Below are 20,599 nucleotides of genomic sequence, written 5' to 3'. Positions count from 1 at the left end.
AAAACTGCAGTCCCCAGATCTGTCAAAGCAAATTAATGATTTTTTTTAATTAATTATTATTTTTTTTTTTTTTTGTAATGTGCTGACGGGGGAGAGCAGCTGTCTTCTGCATCAACAGCAACAAATTGAACCAAGGCAAAGCAGACCGGTGGCACGTCATTTCTAATTTTAAAAAAACAACAACAAAAACAAAAAACAAAAAAACAAACGGGTCTGACACAGTTGCGGCTTCCATCAGTCGAGCGTTTCAGCCTCCATCCTGCACACGCTGTCGCTTCGGTCGACAAAACAAACCAGAAAAGTTTATTCCTGCTGATTTTGAATTTTTTTTTTTTTTTTCCATGAATCTAAACTTTGTCTTGGATTTGGTCCCAAGCACAAAGTTCACATCGAGGAACGTTTTCACCCAGGAGACTGTGGACGCCAGCAGCCCGAGCATGAGTTAGACATAAAAAAAATATTTAAAAAAATAAAAATAAAAAAATAAACACCACATTAAAGCGAGTATAAAACACTGATGTACAAAAAGAAAAGTCTAAACAGATGAAAAAGAGCCGTCGGTGACTCCTCTTGGAGCGTCTCTCTCCTCCTCCTCTGTTCAGGTGATGAGCTGTGAGCCAAGAAAAAAAAAACAATTACAAGGATACAAGGAAGTTTATTTCTCACTATACAACAGGTTGCACAGCGAAACTAAAATGTGGTTCCCTCTTGGTTGGTTAATTAATTGATTGATTATGTAGAAAAAAGGGATTAATTAAATTAAATAATTAAATTAAAGGGACATTCAGTGAATTGTGACAATCACTGTGGCTTTGTGTCTGTCTCTCTGTATATTTTGGTACTGACCAATCAGGAACCGGCATCGATTTAATACCGCTTCTCGATGTAAACCCTAATGATTGTGGCCGTGCTGAAAGCATTTGGATTAAATCATGGGAGGGAAGACGGGAGATGCAGAAAGGATTCAGCCGCTTAACTTTCTGTGCTGCTTCTTTTCCTGAAAATGTGGCTCAACTCTCCTGATGTGAAAGGTAAAAACAGAGCGACTCGGGGGGAAAAGTGTTGAAAACGTACAACTATCAATGAAAAGTGTTTTCCCCTCCAAACGGACAATTAAGCCCAAGAGAGGAAAAAAGGCAAATACGTTCATAAACTGGATTTCTGGAATTTTACACAGAGAAAAATGTCTTGAATCACCATTCCACTTTGATGGTGTGTGTGTTGCAATAGGATACTCACAGACTTCACTGTTTGTTTGATGTAGTCCTTCCTGCTGGTCAGGTCGTGGTCTGGATACGTGTCGTACACCTGAGAGACACACACACACACACACACACACACACACACACACACACACACACACACACACACACACGTTGTTACCCTTCAGGCCTGAGCTCACATCAGCAAAATGAATATGATGCCAAGCCTGACACATTATTTCAGTATTGATACATGTAGGGTGAAACGAAGCCAGAGTATAAGTATATACTGATCGTCAGCAGGTGTGTGTGTGTGTGGGTGTGTGTGTGTGTGTGTGTGTGTTACCCTCTGGCAGATCTGCTTCATGGTCATCTCCTCCAGGTTGGCCTCCTTCAGCAGACTCTGCACCGTCTCCTTCAGCTGCTCGTCAGACGGAGCTTTTTTAATGATCTTGATGAGCGGCTCGTCGTCATCTGTGCTGTCCTCCGTCACTGAGAGACAGACAGACAGACAGACAGACAGACAGGGAGAGAGAGACGGGCAGGCAGAGAGACAGACAGGATGCTGCAGTGAGTCAGCCTTCATGGGGGTCTGGGCTCTACCAGGTGAGTCCTCAGGGAGCATTAAAGCTCCACTGCAACTGTTCAACCTTCTCTTAGTAATTCCATCAGCCTCACTCAACTCACAATGCGATACGATTCACGATGTAATGCAATTTTATCATGATTCCCTTAACATGAACTTGAAGACAAATTATATAGCCAAGAAATATTTTTTTTAATTCCAAAATGAAATTTTTTGAAAGACCACTTGGTGTACATCAGAACTTCACATTAGGTTCTCAATTCTCAGTACCTGCATTTATCGTAAACTGTACCTAAGAGGAACTATAGCTGTTGAAGTTTCACTGCAACAGCTGCCAGCTGGAGTTATATTCCACCTTAATATTGAAAAAAACTATTTGAAATAGGCCTACTGCACTTAGAAAAAACAAAGCTGGACATGGGATCTGTACATTAGACTGTAGCCCAGTCTACTTTAAAATTCAAATACAATCAGCAGCTTGATGTAAATCCCTTCTTCAATAACAAAAAATGAATGGTGGACTTCTAAACACCATTCAACACAATACAAAATGGTTCAGGTAATGCAGCATGGCTCAAGAAAGGCTTGCATGACTTACAGCTGGCCCAACCGCATCCATTTCTGTTCCCTTCAATCAGTGACTGTCAAATACGTGACACTGTCACATACTGAAACGTGTTTCACAAAGTGAATATGATACGCCCTCTGGTGGTCTAAAAGAGCATCGCGATTCATTTCCATGTTCCTTGACGTACATCGTGGCCCCAAAAAAAATCGATTTTTAACTGCATTGCGGTTCATGGTTACATCCTTATTAGCTACAGTAACTTAACTTAGCTTCCTACTTCCTCACAAACGAGGAGGTGGGAGTGACTGGGACGACATACTGAATCTCAGGTGGGAGCCGTTTGCACTGACTTGTCACGAGAAGCCGTCAGTGTGTCAGAGAGATGACAGACACTTATCGGACGGTGGAGGTAGCCCCTGTCCTACCTGTGCTTGCGGTCTTCTTGCTGTTGCTGCTGCTGTCGGCCTTCTTGGTCTTGGCGGCCGGTTTGGCCTGAGCTGCTCTCTTGGCTGCCGCCTTCTTCCTGGGCTGAGAGACGACAGAGGAACATCACTATCCAACACAGCAAGCCTGACCCAGCTCTAACCCGCTCTCCCTGTCAGAGCAGAGGACACTGATGATCTCCCATGGGTGAACTGGGTGAACAACACTACAACAAACCCAGGTCACTGGACTTTTGCCTGATATTGTTCCCCTCACCATTATGAATCCTAAATAACTATAAAAGTCATCCACATGTTTGTGACTGTAAATGAGTTTGTGTGGATTTTTACCTTCTCATCAGTGTCGCTGTCGGCGTCAGACTCAGACTCCTCTGAAACGTCCTTCTTTGCCCTCTTTTTAGGAGGCGCCGACTTTTTCGATGGTGTCCTCGGCCTTTTCACGGACTTCTTGGGCGCAGCCTTTCCTTTGCCCGGCTTTGATTTGGGGGACTGACAAAAAACACAAAACGTTTCAGGGTTAAAAACTGGAATGGCAAAGTGAAGAAAATTCAGCGTGATTTTGCCGTACAAGACCAGGCACAGGATTTATCAAACCAATGTCCTGTGAAGCATGAAGGAATGAAGTTCAGTAAAAAAAAAAAAAAAAAAAAAAAAAAAGTCTGAAACTCATCATTTAATATCACTAAAATATTTGGGATTAATGGGTATTAGTGTAATTTTATCTTTTAACAGCTAAATTTACAAAAGGCACCAGATTCTTCTTTTTTCAAGTTTTTTTTTCTGACTTTATTTTGCAGAATAAACTCTTCCAAAGCAAATACAGACTGATGGTGGCATTCTGTACTTCATGATGCTGATGATAATTACATTTACTGATGTCTCGTGTGCAGGGCTGATATTTTGGTTTGAGTTTGGCACTTGAGGAAAGGTCACCAAAGGTCACTAAAATTAACACAGGCGGCTCTTTTAATTTGCATAAAGTAGCCTAGACCTCAGCTTTATGCAAATGAAGGGACCTCAGCGTGACATCCCGTCTCTTAAAATGCAGCGCTACCAGAATGCACTGCACAGCTGCTTACACAGACACTGAACAGAATATTCCAGTTGCTGCAGCGCATATAAACACCTTCAGAATATGACCTTAACCAGAATATTGACCTGAATCAGGATATGGTGTGCACATAAATGTACTCATTGGACGTGACTGATCCTGTGGACACTGACCCTGAGGCCTCGCCTGCCAGCAGAGCAAAACCATCTGACTGCTGTGAAAAGTTCAAGTGGTGAATGAGTGAAGTCTGAGATTCACCTGCCACTGCAGACACTGTGCATTCAGCCGGGGCTGGGAAATATCTTCATACTAAACTGATACTGGGAAATAAGACGATCATAACGTTGTGACATGACAGTGCTGTGTTTTCCGGGTTTGAAAAGCAACATTACAGTAACAGGATGCTGGAGCTGCTCTGTTGTTTACCTCTACCTGCTCGGTCATCATTCCCATATCTCTAACGACTGTTTATCAAAAAATATCACTGGGTGAAGCATTATTGTGATATCAACCCGCACAGCCTCACCTCGTCTTCGTCCTCATCCTCCTCGTCCTCCTCCTCCGCAGACTCCTCCGACTCGTCCGACGGCTTCTCGTCTTTCTCCGAGGGCTTGTCCTCGGCGTCGGAGCCTTCGGCCTCGGCGGCGGCGCCGGCCTTGTCGTCTTCCTCGTCGCTGTCGTCGTCGCTGCTGGAGTCCATGACGATGGCCTTGGACTTGCTCCCTGCTTTGGCCTTCTTGGGGCTCGACGACGAGCTCCGGGGCTTCGGTTTGCTCTTCTTCTTGGTGCTGGACTTCGAGTCGCTGCCCGACAGTTTCTTCTTCGATTTCTTCTTCTTCTTGGAGAGAGGCTGCCGAGGACGGAGAATTTAGTTACTGCAACACAACTGATGAGGAAAAACTGCATGCTTTTTATGTTATAAGGAAAAACTCATCCACTGACTGATGGCATTAGTCCAGTTGTTAAATGTAACTGTGTCAGGCATACTGGGTATCTTTATGATTTTTCCCTAATTACTTGCTATCATTTTTAAATCACTCTTTTCACACGTCTTTGTATCGTTTGAGCTGTTTTGTGTGGAGCAGCTGCTGCGACTGCAGTAGTTAATGGGTGTTGTAATAAATGAATAAATTAATGTAGCGCTGGTGCTTTGGGTATTCTAAGTCTTGGTTTTGTGTCTGCTGAGTGCCGTGTTTTCAGTCCTGCCGCTCCTCGCTCCCTACTGACAGTTTAACTGCAGGTAATTACATCCATTTTACATCCCAAGTGGAAGTCAGACCCTGATGAGACGCCGGAGTGAGCAGCAGGACTGAAACACTGCCTCGCGAATACAAAGCCAAAAGCTGAGGCATTTACTCTGTTTAGAATTTACCTCTTTTGCACCTGTTTTAGTATTTCAATTCTTCAGAAATTCATATTGGTATCACCACTGGCCGTTACGGGTGGGAAAAAATCTTTCTATCTTTCTATTGAGCTTTCATCTGAGACTCAAGACAACTCGGGGCACCCATGGTTACAAAAATGTGTATTTTTTTGGTTGAGTATTCCTTTAAATCTCAATGCCGAAGTTAATTTTTGTTCAATTTCTCTTTAATCTCAACAATCTTTTGAAAAAGGCACTAAGTGCTCAAAGCTCTAAGTAAGAGCCACTGGGACAAGATGGGAGAAAGAAAAGAAGAAACCTTCACTGACCTTGCCGCTGTTCTTGGGGGCGATGAGGAAGGTGAGGATCCTGTCGATCAGGTCGGACTGGGTTCCCTTCTTCTCCAGGTCCAGCACCTTACAGATGCCTCTCAGCTTGGAGTTGGTGAAAGACGAAGTCCTGCGTCCCAAGACAGACAAAGACGTTTGAGCGGGCGCTGATCGCTCACACAAACATGTCGGCTCAGTCTTCAGCGCTCACATCGCCTTCAGCTCCTCTGTACTCTTTACATTCATATGTAACTTTTAGCACTGACTTGCAACCAGTAAATGACTAAAAATGTGCAAAGACGTTTTCAAGGGATCAATCATGAATGTTCAGAAAGGCACAAACAGATGCGGCTAAAGTGTGGTTCAAGTCACAAATAAAACAACAGTCACCAGTGACAATGACATCACATTATTAGTATTATTATTATTACTGTCTTTGTTTTTTGGTATATGATGTTTACAGGCTGAGATGTCTCTGCTTAAAGCTTAGAGGACTTTTTGGTCTGTAGGTGGCGCTTTGGTGGGACAATCAGTTTTACTTTTTCGATATTGTATACTGATGTGAAAACATATAATTAAGGGTCATCAGATGTGAGCCTGTAGTGTCTGAGAGTGTGAAGCTCAGGGCTCTGCTGACGCCTGAAATCAGCCTGAACCTGGTTTTAAGGTTTAAGAGGGATTTAATAATGCCGACCACCCATTCACCACTCAGCATCTTCCAGCTGTCCTCTGCTCAGTGCGACCGCGTATTAGGGCTAGCGTCGGGAGATTTTCCAAGATTACATTCACAAATTTGCAAGAAAAAAACTCAGATATTTTGACATTAAAGTGGTAAATGTATGAGAAAATACTCACACATTTATGAGAAAAAAATTAAAATTACCAATTCATAATTTTGCAAGAAAAAACTCAGACATTCTGAGATTAAAGTCAGAAAGTTACGAGAAAAAAACTCAAAAATTATGAGATTATAAAGTCACAAATTTTCCTGTCCAGAACCCCAACCTCCTCCTCAGCATCTGGACTCTGAAGAGACGTTGCAGTGACTTGGGCCGATTCAGAAGAAAACAATCTGCTGATTCTGGGCTCAGATCAGCAGGATCTCCTTGTTCCTGAATCCCATGTCAGAGTAGAATCTGCTGAGGGGATCAGCTGCAGGCCTGAGACACGGCAAAGGACAACCTAATGTGTTTTTTTTCTCCCTACATTGACCCTGACACGCCGTTGTAGAAACGTACCTGAGGAGTTTCTCTCTCTTTTTGGTGTACGCTTCGCTGTCCGCATCGAAAGGAAAGCCGTTGAACAGACGCATGTTCTTCCTCATCGTGGCCATCTGGCAGGAGAAGCAACAGCCACTCGGTTAGAGAGAAACAAACACATTAAAGTCGTCAGAAGAGTCAGAAAAAGACTCTGGGTGTGTCTCTACCTTTCCTGGCCGGTCGAACAGGATGGTGTGCAGAGGCTTCAGGTCGGCCGGCTTCATCCTCCCGATGTGGTAGTTGGTGCGCGGGATGTCCCCTAACTTGTCCCCTCCACCTGAACACAGGGACAGTTCAAAGGTTTGTTCATTAGGCCTAAAGAAAAATTCAATATTGAAACAGCAAATGTATTACAACGTACACTGACTTATTTTTTCCCTATAATTTGCTGTTACTAACTGATTTTTGACAAAAAAAAAAGGAGCATTTACATTTAAAAAAAACTACATTTGATAAAGTGAAAGTTTGTTTTTAATGAAACGCTGTTTAAGTTATGGGCTAGAAATGGGGTTCAGCACAGAGGCACCAAATCTGGGCTGATTCTGATCAAAATAACCACAACTTCATTCAATTCATATTTTAGACAATTTTCTATATTTTTTTTAAATAAATAAACTGTGCAGTCGGAAAACGTGAATGTGCCATGTCAAAATCTAATACTGGATTATGACTCTTGTGACCTCCTGTATATGGGATTATCCCACAAATCACCAGAGCTCTTCATCCTCAAACAAATGATCTCACCGTCTTCGATCTTTAGCTTCTCCTTTGGCTTCGGCATCTGGAAATTGAGACGCTCAATTGTCTTCTTTGCCCTCTTGCCCTCGATGATTTCAGCCACAGCTGCAGCGAGGAAACCAGGAGGAGAGAAACAAAGTCAGAAATGATCATCAGCGCTGGTTTCACTCAGCGGGCAGCGATTCAGCTCCAGCAGCTTAGACAGAAACCAACAGGATCGCTGCACTTTTCATGATTTGCTGTTTTGTTATGCTTAGGCCTAAGACGCTCTCTAAACAGAGTTATTATGCCTGCTGAGAGTGACTAAACTGGATCATATCGCTTTAAAACTCTCATTATACAACACAACTAACATCAAACCAAGATACTTGTCTCTCTGTTAAGGACAGAGCAGAGGAACCAAGCATCAGCTTTATTTTACTTTAATTAACCAGGTGAAATTCCAGAGATTAAAAAAATCGTATTGTCAAGGGAGACCAGATCAAGCCAGCAGCCAAAGGCAAAGATGCAGCGCAGACACAAAAAATCCATCACATGATGTGAAAACATTAAAAAGAGAACGGGAAGAATGAGGGACAGGATGAGAAAGAGAAACAAAGCAAACAGCAAAGAGGAGAGAGGCTCAAATACTAAAGACACGACAAACAAACATGTCAGTCTGTTTACCAAATGATTTGCCGAAGCCTTTCTTGGGACTCGGCTGCTCCTCCACGTCCTCCTCGGACACGGCGGAGCTCTCCATCGGCTCCTCGGCCACCTCACTCACATCTGCTCCGGCCTCGTCTGTCATTCTGTTTATTTACTGACCCTGGAGAGAGAAAGACGAGCACACCTGCATCAGTTCTGATCCCCTCATCAAGTCGAGCCGAGTGATTTTCCCTTGTTTATCTAAAGCCTCGCAAACAGGAGAACCAAACTGAACAGTGTGACCTCCAACGCTCTTCTGGTAGATCCAGCAGAGAGATGATCCACTCATGTGTGCTTCATTTAAACAAACAAAACAAAAACAAACAAACAAACAAACAAAAAAAAAAAACGGACTGACACTCCTCTCTGATGGCACTGCACGATATGGACAAAATTTGATATTTGAATACTTATGCTAAGTTTCTCAAAAGTGATACAATATGGGTTCACACTTACTTGATAAACTGAGTACTCTTCAAACAGCTGAATACCAAAAGGACGTAGAAAATGCATTTACCTAATAAAGTATTTTACTGATTAGAACAGACCTTCCTCTGTCTGAGGCTAACCCATAACCCTAAATTTGACCGTCCACGTCGTTGCCTTTTTAGACATGAATAGCTCGTATGTTCATCTCTAGATAATGATATGATGACAGGATATGGTTCAGCCCTGCTCTCTAACTCGCTTCAGTGCAGGGTGACTGCAGTCCAGCCAAATCTAAAGGTTGAAACGGTTTTAAAGTGAATGTTAATGGATGTGCATGGCGAACAGCAGCCCCTGAACGCATCATGGAGCAGGTGTTACAGTGAGGGGAGTTTGGCTGGTAGCGATGACAGATGGACGGCTGCTCTCTTAACATGTGGCGTTAAATTATGATTCATTTTAGTGGCAACAGGTAGCGGAGCCCGGCGGCGGATGGCAGCCCGGCCACAGTGAGCCCGCAGGCGGCGGACGGCAGCCCGGCTACAGTGAGCCCTCAGGCGGAGGACAGGCAGCCCGGCCACAGTGAGCCCTCAGGCGGAGGACAGGCAGCCCGGCCACAGTGAGCCCTCAGGCGGAGGACAGGCAGCCCGGCCACAGTGAGCCCTCAGGCGGAGGACAGGCAGCCCGGCCACAGTGAGCCCTCAGACGGAGGAGAGGCTGATCTCCCGGCCACAGTGAGCCCTCAGACGGAGGACAGGCAGCTCGGACACAGTGAGCCCTCAGGCGGAGGAGAGGCAGCCCGGCCACAGTGAGCCCTCAGACGGAGGAGAGGCTGATCTCCCGGCCACAGTGAGCCCTCAGGCGGAGGAGAGGCTGATCTCCCGGAGAGAAACCGCGCGGCTCCGGGGACAGAGCCTCTGCTTGGCGCGCTGTCCGCACACTTCAAACAGGTTAGCTCGTGTCAGGGTTTAGATTAGCCCGCTAAACAGCACAAACACACAGCAACATGCTCCTCCGCCGGCTGCGTGCCGCCTGGCCGTCAGCCCACACGGTTACCTGTTGAAATGCACTTTCCAGGTGAGTTGAGCGCGGCAGGCTGGCGGCACGCAGCTAGCCGCGGCGTGCTAACGGAACGGCACGGCGTTAGCCCGCCTGCTGTAATAATGTGTGAAAACAGCGAGCGGGGGGTTTTACGATCTGACGCCGCCTGTCAAAAACACACTCAGCGTGAACCTGACAAACGTGCAAACTGTCACCACGTGCGCTGATTTAACAAGCGGGCAAAAGTTTACCTGGCTGTGAACCGCGGAACTGCGTTTGTTTGCTTTTTGTTTGGAGCTTTCAAAATGGCGGTTTTGTGCCGGGCGGGGACTACCGCGGCGGCCACGCCGCTGATTGGATCGCGGCCTGGTGACGTCAGCGTGGCAACGGCAGCCCAGGGAATGGTGGTGCGTTCAGGTACTCCTCGCGAGGTGGAAGAACAGAGCATCAGTTATCACTTCCCTACACAAAACTTGTAATATGTCTCAAGTTTTTACCCGAGAGCTCACCACTCTCCTTCAAAATGTATTAGTTTCAAGATTGAGCCGCTTAATTTTACCTAATTTGAGTTGATGACTTTACAAGCTCAAGTTATATTTCAGTGTTATCTTTGTCTTAATTAAGTCACAATCAAGGATTTCGTGACATCCCTAAACGTAGCATTTCAGGGAAAACTCTAACTGTAGAGTTAACTCTAACTAACTGTGTTTAACAAAACCTTCATATCGCACCGGATATGTTGCTGTTCATCTGAGGAGTACAGTCAGATTTATATGTTTTTAGCGACATGTCGTGGATATTTCAGGAATAATATTATAAAATGAATACAATTATATCTCCTGTGCCATTTAAAATTCCTCTGGGGGATTAGTAAAAGTAAATCTAATCTAATCTAGTCCTGTCTAAGCTAAAAAAAAAAAAAACAAACAAACAAAAAAAAAAAAACATTAGTTACTCTTGATTTACTGTTTTAGGAATCAACTAAGGGGACCATTAAAATTTAAAAAATGAACTTTTTAGGTGCATTTTATACCATTCTATTTCAAACTTTCTTAATACATACACATAATGCCTCATTTTTTCAATTAAGTAAAATTTTTCTTTTATTGTCTTTCTTCTTTTTCTTTTCTTTTTCTTTCTTTCTTTCTTTCTTTCTTTCTTTCTTTCTTTTTTTTTTTTTAACTTCAGTTCAAATAATAATCTTTCCAAGTTGGTGACAAGCATTCTTTCCTGAGTTTAATTTAACAAAACGGTTGTTGCCTATCCTGTCTAAAAGTGCAGGAAGAAGAACAGTTTAATTTTGTTGAACAAATGATAGTTTAGCATATAAAGCAGTGTAAAGTTAGAAGTATGCTGAAACAGCTAAAGCTGTTTTGTAACTGATATTTACATTTATTTTAGGTCTTTTCAGTCATCATGCATACAGTGATTGTCCTTTTTTTCCCTTGCCCTGACTGTTCATCATGTGCAAGGTACGGCATTAAACTACCTCATCATCTGTCTTCCCTCCTGTTTGTAATCTCTAAAATGACGTTTGATGCAAATACACATTGTAGTAGCCTAGCTTATCTTTCATTACAGTATGATGATGGTAATGCTGGAACAGCGTTAAGGGATCCTGATTCCTAGTGCATGCAACTTGACACACACAGTTGCGTGGGATACTTTAAAGCTTTACAAAACATTGAACTGTGCATTTTCATTTGCAAATGAAAAATCCCTCAGTTACCTGTGTGACCCTGGCATTTTGTTATGATCGGTCAATGTGATTATAAAACCTCACTAATCTGATGTGGCACTGAACTGTCAGCTTGGATGATTGAATTGAAAAGATGCAGCAGATTGCACCAAGAGGAGCCACAAGCAACATTTTGTTATGGATAAAATGAATTTTCCCTGTGCACAACTTGCACTTCTGTGAAACTACGGTGCACACACCTCTGATTATGCTGATTATTGTGGAGCGCAGATCGTCCCAGCTGAGCAGCCAGACAGGCTGAAGGCCCTCAGCTCCTCCCTCAGCTCTCTGAGGACGGGTAATGAGATGTGGGACAGCAGCCGGGGCGTCCGGCTGACAGGATGCTGTCTGGTTGCTGCTTTAATTGCGAGTGGAAATGTGCAGCGGTCCTCAGGTTGTCCTCAGCCAGGTGGATCCAGAAACCTACCTGGGCTTCTGCAAATTGGCTGAGGTATTTTTAGGGTCGAGCGGCTCACGTCTGGGAGTCTGCATCACCTGGATATCCCTCGCTGACTCCTTAACACACGGGACAAATGAGCGCAACTGCATTTTCCTATCCAGTATCTGCATTTGGGTGCAAGAAAAAAGAAATCATTACCTGACAGTTCTTCATTCAGTGTCTCTGAAATCCACAGGACCCAGCCTGTAGAGCTGCAGAGACTTCAGTTCTATTCACATAAAAACGACTGCCATGTTGCTCCAAACTTTCATTTTTTGATTCATCATTTAGTGGAGAAAGTGACAAAAAAAATAATACAGTCAGACTTGTCTTCATGTCTTCAAATGCCAAAGTATTAATGTCATAAGGATATAAAACAGAGGAAAGGAAGACAATCTCAGCATCTCACTGAAGCTGCAGACACATTGCTTTTATTTTTACTGGATAAACGACTAAATCCATTGACCAGTTATTGAAATCATCATAATTAATTTTCTGTCAGTCAACGTAATAATTAATGGACTAATCTTTGCAGCACAAGGCCGGACAGAGCAGGTGTCACGTCACTGAAATGCTGCATATCGAGAGGGAAACTCCTCTCAAGATCACAAATTAATGTCTCAGCGCTGATTAACCTCTTAAACCCTAGGCCATTTTTAAGGTATTTCCTCGAAAAGACATGTCCAAAATTAATTGGTTATTACTCAGTAATTACATGTTGCATTATCATAATCTTGGTGACACTTGTGAGATTACTGCAGTGGTGTCTGAATGAGTATATATATTACTGGGTCAGAGTAAATGAAGTTGGCACACAGCAAAAAAATCAAAAATGTCATCTCCGCCCAAAAAATTTAACAGTTTTTGAAGGAAAATCCCTTTGAAATGACTTCATAGCAACCTAAAGGCTCTTGAAATCTATAATAAAAATCCCTACCATTATCCATACCAAAATTGATGCTAAAACAGTGTGGCAGAGAGATTACAGAGAGGTATTAGTAGAGAGTGTACAGGCGAGCTCTCCAAATGTGCCATTTTGGCACAATTTGGCACCATATGTGCCATTTGAGATTTCTCAGAAACAAAACTATAAAAATTATTTCTTTCACTTGTATGTCACTATAGGTACTTATTCCAACCTATTTCAACTGTTTTGGGGTGTGTTTTCAAAAATCCACCAGACAGGTATATTTACCCATTTACCCCCCAAAAAAACAAAGGAAGTAACATTTGACTCCAACTGGAGCAGATTTATTTGCAAAACTAAATACACAACGGTAATAAAGACATAAAAGTGTAAAAGCGAAAAAATTTGAAATGTAAACTGCAAAAAATTGAAAAAATTGTAAAAAAATGAACAAAGTATTTACAAACTATTTACAAGCAAATTGTTTCTCTTCTGCCTCTACTTTGCATCGTGCCATAGTTGGAAACAGTTCCTCTGGGGGGTGAAACACAGAGCGACCTGACACTTCCTACAATGCACAGGTGTCTTCACTCGAAGGTTGCCAGTCTGACTGCACCTCTTGCAGTACTTCCGCGTCTTGGTGGCATCCCCACCATAGAACATGGGCATGCAGGTGACACGTGGTGATGGCAGTGGTGCTGAGCCCTTGGCAAATTCCAGCATCTCTGCTGCAAGGTTCTCCCTGAACTCTTTGTGAGTCATCTGCTTTGGCTCATTCCTGGTTTTGCAGAGTTCCTTGTACAAGATGAAGCTGTTCACCACAGCGATGTCAAGAAAATGGTAAAAAAAAGTCTTGTACCATTCTGTGGTCTTGTGGCTCACGCTGTAATAACTAATCATGGCATCTGACAGGTCAACACCACCCATGTGCTGGTTGTAGTCTATGACAGCGTCCGGAGCAGGGACAGCCTTTTTCCTCCACACACCAGCCTCCTTCACACTCCTTGAGACAGTTTGCCCACTGAAAGCCCCATGCACTGAGGAGCACATCGTGACTTCATGGGTATCCATCCACTTGACAAACAGAAGACCGTCTTTCCTGATCCATCTAAGATCACCCCTCTCACTCTTTTTGGGCAAGTCATTCTTATCAGTCTTAGGAAATCCGACTCTATTCGTCCTGATGGTCCCACAAGATCCAAAGTTCTTGCGCCTCAGATCCTGAAAGAGGGCCGGGCTCGTGTAAAAATTGTCCACATAGAGAGTGTAGCCATCACCAAGCACCCCACGTGGCAGAAGGTCCATCACTGAGGAGTAGCTCAGACCATGGCCTGTGATTGAGCTACTCTTGCCGGTGTACACAAAAAAATTCCAGGTGTAACCTGTCTTGGAATCTGCAAGGACAAAGAGCTTGTATCCCCACTTGGTGGGCTTGTCTTTCATGTACATCTTCATACTGATGCGTGCCTTGGAGGCCACCATCCGCTCATCAATGGAGATGTTCCTGTATGGCTGGAAATGGGCTTGGCACGCAGTCACTATTTCGGTGTACAGGGGCTTGATCTTGAAAAGCCTGTCATATGCAGCAGTGTTCTTGTTGCGTTCGTTGTCTTCATCGTCAGCTGGGTTACTCAGGTGGAGTGACCACAATATGGCTTCGAAGCGGTCCCGTGTCATGTTGTCACTGGGGAAGGAAAAGTTGTAAGGCCATTTCTTCTTCCAGTAGTCTGCTCTGTGGTGAACACTCACAAGCCCGCTGAAAATGATGATGGCCATGAAGGTGTAAAAATCCGGCATCATCAGTGGTCTCCAAACATACTTCTTCCCAGCCTGTAGTCTTTTCGCTGCGTTGGCGTTGGTGTTGTCAATGATGGTCCGGACTACAGAGGCACTGAAAAAAAGCTGGAAAAGTGTCAGTGGGGACCATGATGTTGTGGTGTCAACTGTGGGCCCTGGCGTCCTGGCTGGATTGAATTTCAGCAGATCTGGCGTCTGGTCCATCTCCTCTCTACCACACCATCTGTCCTCTTCCTGTCCACCTCCAGAGACAGACGAAGCTCTACTCCTAGGACGCTTGGGAGTCACTGCTGGAGGTGCAGGCATAGATGTTTGCCGCCTCCGTCTAGGCTTGGGGGTTGCTGTTGAGGGGCCGGGCTGTGGCTCCTCCTCCTCCTCATCATCACCATCATCACTATGGAAACAAATGCAGAAGAAAAAAATCCAGGTTACTCAAGCACGCATTCATTCACTAGCCTGAAGGTGAGAAAATGTGACTCCAGGCACAAAACAACATGTGGGGGAGGACAGCTCTGTACAGTGGAGAACAATAACCAAATAGCCCAGTACTCCACAAAACAAATAGTCCAGCCAACAGCCATGACCATTGGCTGGGCTATTTGGCTATTGTGGAGAACAAAACAACATGTTGGGGGAGGACAGCTCTGTACAGTGGAGAATAATAACCAATATTGGCTGGACTATTTAGCTATTGTTTTGTGAAGTACTGGGCTATTTGGTTACTGTTCTCCACTGTACAGAGCTGTCCTCCCCCACATGTTGTTTCGAGTTTGGAGAAAGGCTTTTTTCATACTGTGGTAATGTTATAGGTATAATAATGTTACAGATGTTGCAACAAATGCAATTCCAAACACAAAACCACATGCTGGTGCGGGCGACAGCTGTGCACAGTAGAGAACAACAGTCAAATAGCCTCGTTCTAGCCAGTAGCCAACATCTGTAACACAACTGTAACTGTAACATTACAACTATACGGGAAAAAAAATCCAGGTTATTCAAGCATTCATTCATTCACTACCCCAAAGGTGAGAAAATGCAACTCCAGACACAAAACAACATGCTGGTGCGGGCGACAGCTGTGTACAGTACAGTAGTCCAGTCATTTTATGAAAAAACCTAGGACAAATTGCAAGAGAAGCAAACTCAACTGATTTCGTATCCTCGGTTTGTCCTGAGTGAGGGGAAAAAAGTCCCAAGAAATCCCATTGGAGGAAAGTTTTGAAAATCACCTATTTATGACCACATATTACCAAAAAACACTGTTTTTAACACACAGGGGAAAGGGGTTCAAAATTTTACTTTCAGATATCACTATAAAAATTCATAAGTTGATTACACACACAAAGACAAGAAAAAAAGTCAATTACAAGTTCTTTGAATTATTCTGTTTACACATGCATATCACACATTATCTGATTTGATATGCGCTAATAAGGAATATAAGGAATAAATGCCAGAACAGATATTTAAACAGTGAATTAAAAGGTTACTATATATATATAATAACCTTTTAATTCACTGTTACATAGTAACCTTTTAATTCAAGGTTACCATATATATAGCAACCTTTTAATTCACTGTTTAAATGTCTCTTCTGGCATTTATTCCTTATATTCCTTATTAGCGCATATCAAATCAGATAATGTGTGATATGCATGTGTAAACAGAATAATTCAAAGAACTTGTAACTGACTTTTTTTCTTGTCTTTGTGTGTGTAATCATCTTGTGAATTTTTATAGTGATATCTGAAAATAAATTTTGAACCCCTTTCCCCTGTGTGTTAAAAACAGTGTTTTTTGGTAATATGTGGTCATAAATAGGTGATTTTCAAAACTTTCCACCAATGGGATTCCTTGGGACTTTTTTTCTCTCACTCAGGACAAACTGAGGATACAAAATCAGTTGAGTTTACTTCTCTTGCAATTTGTCCTAGGTTGACCCCAATTTTGGCCTAAAATTACTGGACTATCGCTCTAGCCAGTAGCCAACATCTGTAACACAACTGTAACATTACAGCAATATAGTTTTCGGACTCTGCAAAGTGCAATCGAGCTATCTAAACAATGAAAAGAATATAAATAAAACTACATACCTTTCGGATGAAGGAAGACGATAGTCGGGATCGATCACATCACCTCCCTCCCGCTGCAGTAAATCCTCCTCCTCAGACGATGAATCCAGGGCAAGGACATCAGCTGCACTGTTGTCCATGACCATGTCGAGGACCTCCTGCACGGTGAACTTCACCTCCTTAGCCGAAGCCATTCTCAAAGTGTCCGAGGAAGAAAGAAAAAAGTCCCAAATCCAAGCAATAGACTCGCGAAACCGCTGGCTGTGCTCTCTACCGCTCTGTGTCTGCAGACCCGGAGACTGCAGATTCAGGCCCGCAGTTCTGGGACCCGCAGTTCTAGGCTCCTCGCAGCGACACCTTCTTCTTCTTCTTCTTTGGGTTTTATTGGCGGATTGCAATCTTACCTTGAAGGTGCATACCGCCACCTACTGAACCGGAGTATGTAGAATGTATGCTAATTTATATTACTTCATGTCTATTAATTATAATTATAATTTTAATTAAAAAAAACAAAAACAAAAAACAAAAAAAACAAAAAAAACAAAAAACAAAAACAAAACAAAACACTATATTCTACAAAATAAACCTAGACACATATTAATTATATGTGTCTTGCTAAGTGCTCTTTTTGCCACCCTATCTGCACATTCGTTTCCTTTTAATCCTGCGTGAGCAGGTACCCAGCAAAATTCAATCTCAATCCCCATTTTCTGAACTCTATACAGGCACTGAAGGATTTCAAACATTAGATCCTCCCTAATTGACTTCATGTTCTGTAAGCTCAGTAATACTGCTGCAGAGTCCACACACATCACCACCCTATCAGGTCTCACCTCCTCCACCCACTGAAGCCCAAAAATGACTGCCATCATCTCCGCTGAATAAAATGACAGTTTATCTGTTATCCTATTGCTTAGATGAATTTGAAAAAGTGGGATGTAAACTCCTGTACCAACATGATCATTTTGATCTTTTGAACCATCAGTAAATATTTGTAAATAGTTATAAAAATTATTCAATATATATTGATTTGCACAATGTCCTATTTCCCTTTCCATCCAGTCCTTTCTGAGTCTCATAATACTAAAATCAACTTTAAGTTTAGGGAAAAGCCATGGAGGAACATTACTTAATGGCAAAGAGGAATTAAAACAGATTTCTTTAATACCATATTTTTCAATTTTATCTTTTATCTTCCATCCAAAACTATTTCCCTTAAACCTGTTATATTCCCAGCATTCATTTATGACACTTTTGACGTTTTCATCCCCACATCCTCTTAATCTTATCCAATATACCAGTGATAATTTGTCTCTTCTGAACTCTAATGGACTTTCACCTGATTCCACCAGCACTGCGTTATTTGGAGTTGTTCTCATTGCACCAATACAGAGTCTTAAGGCTTTGTTTTGCATTCTTTCAATTTTGTTTAAGTGTGATTTGGCTGCTGCTCCATAAACAAAACATCCATAATCTATTGCTGATCTCATCAAAGCCTTATATATGTCTATTAGTGCCTGCTTATCTGCTCCCCAGTCGTATCCTGATATAGCTCTCATTAAATTAATCACTTTTTTGCATTTTGTTTCTAGTTTTTCAACATGCAGCTTCCATGTACACCTTTCATCAAGCCACATCCCCAAGTACTTGAATTCCTTTACTTTTTCTATAGGTTGTCCATATAAAGTAAGACTCTGTTCCTCTATTTTTCTCTTCTTGGTGAAATACATGTAACAAGACTTACTGGGTGAAAGTTTAAATCCCGAATTGTATGACCAATGTTCTACTTTTTGAATAGCCTCCTTTATCTTTTCAAAAACACTTTTATCATCTCTCCCTCTGATCCATATGGCTCCGTCATCCGCATATAAGGATGAACAGATCCTTCTATCTAGGTTCATGAAAATATCATTAATCATAATATTGAATAATATTGGTCTAATAACACTTCCCTGGGGAATGCCATTCACTATATCAAATTCATTTGACATCTCCGTTCCTACTTTAACTCTAAACTTTCGTTCAGAAAGAAAATCTAGTACCCAGTTAAACAACCTTCCATTAATACCCATTTTATTCATTTGGATTAACAGCCCTTCTCTCCACATAGAATCATAGGCTTTTTCAATGTCAAAAAAAACAAAACAATTATCATCAATTGTTTCATTTTAAATGTTTTCTCTATTTCATTACTAACTTTTACAACAGCATCCATGGTTGACCTTGCTTTCCTGAAACCATTCTGATATGATGCCATAAGTCCTCTCTGCTCTAATATATAATTAAGTCTCTGAACCAAGATCTTTTCCATCCATTTACACAAGTGCGATGTTAAGGCAATGGGTCTGTAGTTTCCAGGGTTATTTGGATCTTTACCTGGTTTATTAAAAGGCAAAATAAGTGCAGTCTTCCAATTTTTTGGTATGATTCCTTCTCTCCATATCTTATTAAATAAGTCCAGTACAAGTTTCAATACTTGATCAGGTAAATTACGAAACATTATATAGCTTAACTGGTCCTGACCTGTTGCTGTATTCCTAGGTCCATGCAATGCTTTTTCTAACTCATTCCTAGTCAGGTCAGCATCAAGGTTTGAATTCACATTACTTTTCTTTCTAATTATATTCTGATTTTCTCTTAATATTTCCTCTTTCCTCTTTTTATGTTGATCATCCAAATGACTTCCACTATGTATCTTGGCAAAAACCTTACCCAGTGAGTGAGCCTTTTCTTTATCAGTTATAGTTATTATTTCTCCATCCTCTAATACTGGTATTTTGGTGTACTTCCTTTTACCACTCATTTTCTTTAACATATTCCATACATCCCCTAATTTTACTTCTTTACCGATTGTACCACAGTATGTTCTCCATGTATTCTTTTTACTGGCTTTTATAATCTTCCGAGCCAAGGCTTTTTTCTTTTGATAATCTATTAAGTTTTCCTGATTCAAGTTACTCCTCAGTACTCGTAGAGCTCTATTTCGTTCTTTAACAGCTTTAGTACAATCTTCATTCCACCATGGTACAGATTTTCTTTTTCCAGTTATACTAGTCATGGGTATGCTCTTCAATGCAGCATTCAAAATCAAATTAGTCACTACTGAAGTGCATTCTTCTATATTTCCATCCATTGAAATTTCGCTAGCTTTCTCTATACATTCTTCTTGGAATTTTCCCCAATCAGCTTTTTCAAAGCACCATTTCTTTGTCTTGTATCTTTCTTGTGAGAAATTATTAAGGTTTATAGAAAACCTAATTGGGAAATGATCACTTCCTATACTAGAGTTCTCATCAATATTCCATTCAGATGAGCATACTAAGGTTCTTGACACAAGTGTTAAATCGATGCAAGATAGGCTATTCCTATAAACATTTATTCTCGTTCCTTTGCCATCATTGATACAAACTAGTGATCTTTCTTCCAATAACTCCTCCACCACATTTCCATTGCTATCTGTGTGTTGGCTTCCCCATAGACTGTTGTGTGCATTAAAATCCCCACACCATATTTCCTTTTCATTATCATGCTTGATTTTATTAAACATTTCCACACTTAACTTCTTACATGGGTTATAAAAGTTGATTATCTTATATTTAACATTTGCGTTACACACTTCAATAATTACACATTCCATGTCTGCTGGTGATGTTAACCTTCGAAACACTATGTTATTTTTAACAAAAGTCACACAGCCACCTCCTTGATTATCTATCCTGTCATGTCGAACTGAGATATATCCTGGTACAATAAAATCAAGATGAGGCCTTAACCAAGTTTCTTGTACACATAAGATATCTGGTCGAGGTTTTAATTCTGATATGTATTTTTTAAACTCTTGTCCATTAGCAATCAGGCTTCTTGCGTTCCATTGTAGTAAATGGATCACCATAAGAAGGATGTTAATCATTACCCTGGGATCCTCCATCTATGTTTGTTCTCAACATTTCATG

General features: G+C 41.9%; 3 protein-coding genes across 5 annotated transcripts in view; 1 reads left to right on the top strand and 2 right to left on the bottom strand.

Moving 5' to 3' along the window:
* On the bottom strand, nucleotides 1-10,023 carry dek (DEK proto-oncogene). 3 transcript variants are annotated; one of them, XM_030072827.1, is made up of 12 exons: nucleotides 9,945-10,023; nucleotides 8,206-8,347; nucleotides 7,546-7,644; nucleotides 6,969-7,078; nucleotides 6,781-6,875; nucleotides 5,543-5,672; nucleotides 4,377-4,700; nucleotides 3,130-3,288; nucleotides 2,782-2,884; nucleotides 1,549-1,694; nucleotides 1,240-1,308; nucleotides 1-610 (listed from the first exon to the last, which is right to left on the bottom strand). In XM_030072827.1, exons 2-12 carry the CDS (start codon nucleotides 8,327-8,329, stop codon nucleotides 599-601), a joined length of 1,371 nt encoding a protein of 456 aa, XP_029928687.1. In that variant the 5' UTR covers nucleotides 8,330-8,347; nucleotides 9,945-10,023; the 3' UTR covers nucleotides 1-598. The 3 variants fall into 3 exon arrangements, with proteins under 3 accessions (XP_029928687.1, XP_029928688.1, XP_029928689.1); XM_030072828.1 differs by lacking the exon at nucleotides 9,945-10,023 and adding an exon at nucleotides 9,709-9,862; XM_030072829.1 differs by lacking the exon at nucleotides 9,945-10,023 and adding an exon at nucleotides 8,683-9,084 and having other exon boundaries at nucleotides 15-610.
* Nucleotides 9,179-20,599, top strand: part of kcnv1 (potassium voltage-gated channel modifier subfamily V member 1) — a 30,683-nt gene continuing 19,262 nt past the window's right edge. Inside the window, exon 1 of the mRNA XM_030072823.1 lies at nucleotides 9,179-9,602. The gene's annotated coding sequence lies outside the window, so the exon portion shown is untranslated. The remainder of the gene's footprint in view (nucleotides 9,603-20,599) is intronic.
* On the bottom strand, nucleotides 13,276-16,840 carry LOC115374335 (piggyBac transposable element-derived protein 4-like). Its single transcript, XM_030073192.1, has 2 exons — nucleotides 16,668-16,840; nucleotides 13,276-14,968 (listed from the first exon to the last, which is right to left on the bottom strand). Exons 1-2 carry the CDS (start codon nucleotides 16,838-16,840, stop codon nucleotides 13,276-13,278), a joined length of 1,866 nt encoding a protein of 621 aa, XP_029929052.1.

The sequence above is a fragment of the Myripristis murdjan genome, chromosome 16 (genome assembly GCF_902150065.1).
Source record: "Myripristis murdjan chromosome 16, fMyrMur1.1, whole genome shotgun sequence".
In the NCBI taxonomy this organism is placed as follows: domain Eukaryota; kingdom Metazoa; phylum Chordata; class Actinopteri; order Holocentriformes; family Holocentridae; genus Myripristis; species Myripristis murdjan.
This window is presented reverse-complemented; position numbering and strand designations above follow the sequence as displayed.

Bases quoted from the DNA above. Each gene is read 5' to 3' on its own strand.
- dek (XM_030072827.1), bottom strand. From the start codon at position 8,329: ATGACAGACGAGGCCGGAGCAGATGTGAGTGAGGTGGCCGAGGAGCCG. The intron at 7,645-8,205 runs GTAAACAGACTG...TCCTCGCTGCAG, and splicing joins AGGCTTCGGCAAATCATTTG to CTGTGGCTGAAATCATCGAG. The intron at 7,079-7,545 runs GTGAGATCATTT...CCCTGTGTTCAG, and splicing joins GAAGCTAAAGATCGAAGACG to GTGGAGGGGACAAGTTAGGG.
- LOC115374335 (XM_030073192.1), bottom strand. From the start codon at position 16,840: ATGGCTTCGGCTAAGGAGGTGAAGTTCACCGTGCAGGAGGTCCTCGAC. The intron at 14,969-16,667 runs GTATGTAGTTTT...TTGTTTCCATAG, and splicing joins CGTCTTCCTTCATCCGAAAG to TGATGATGGTGATGATGAGG.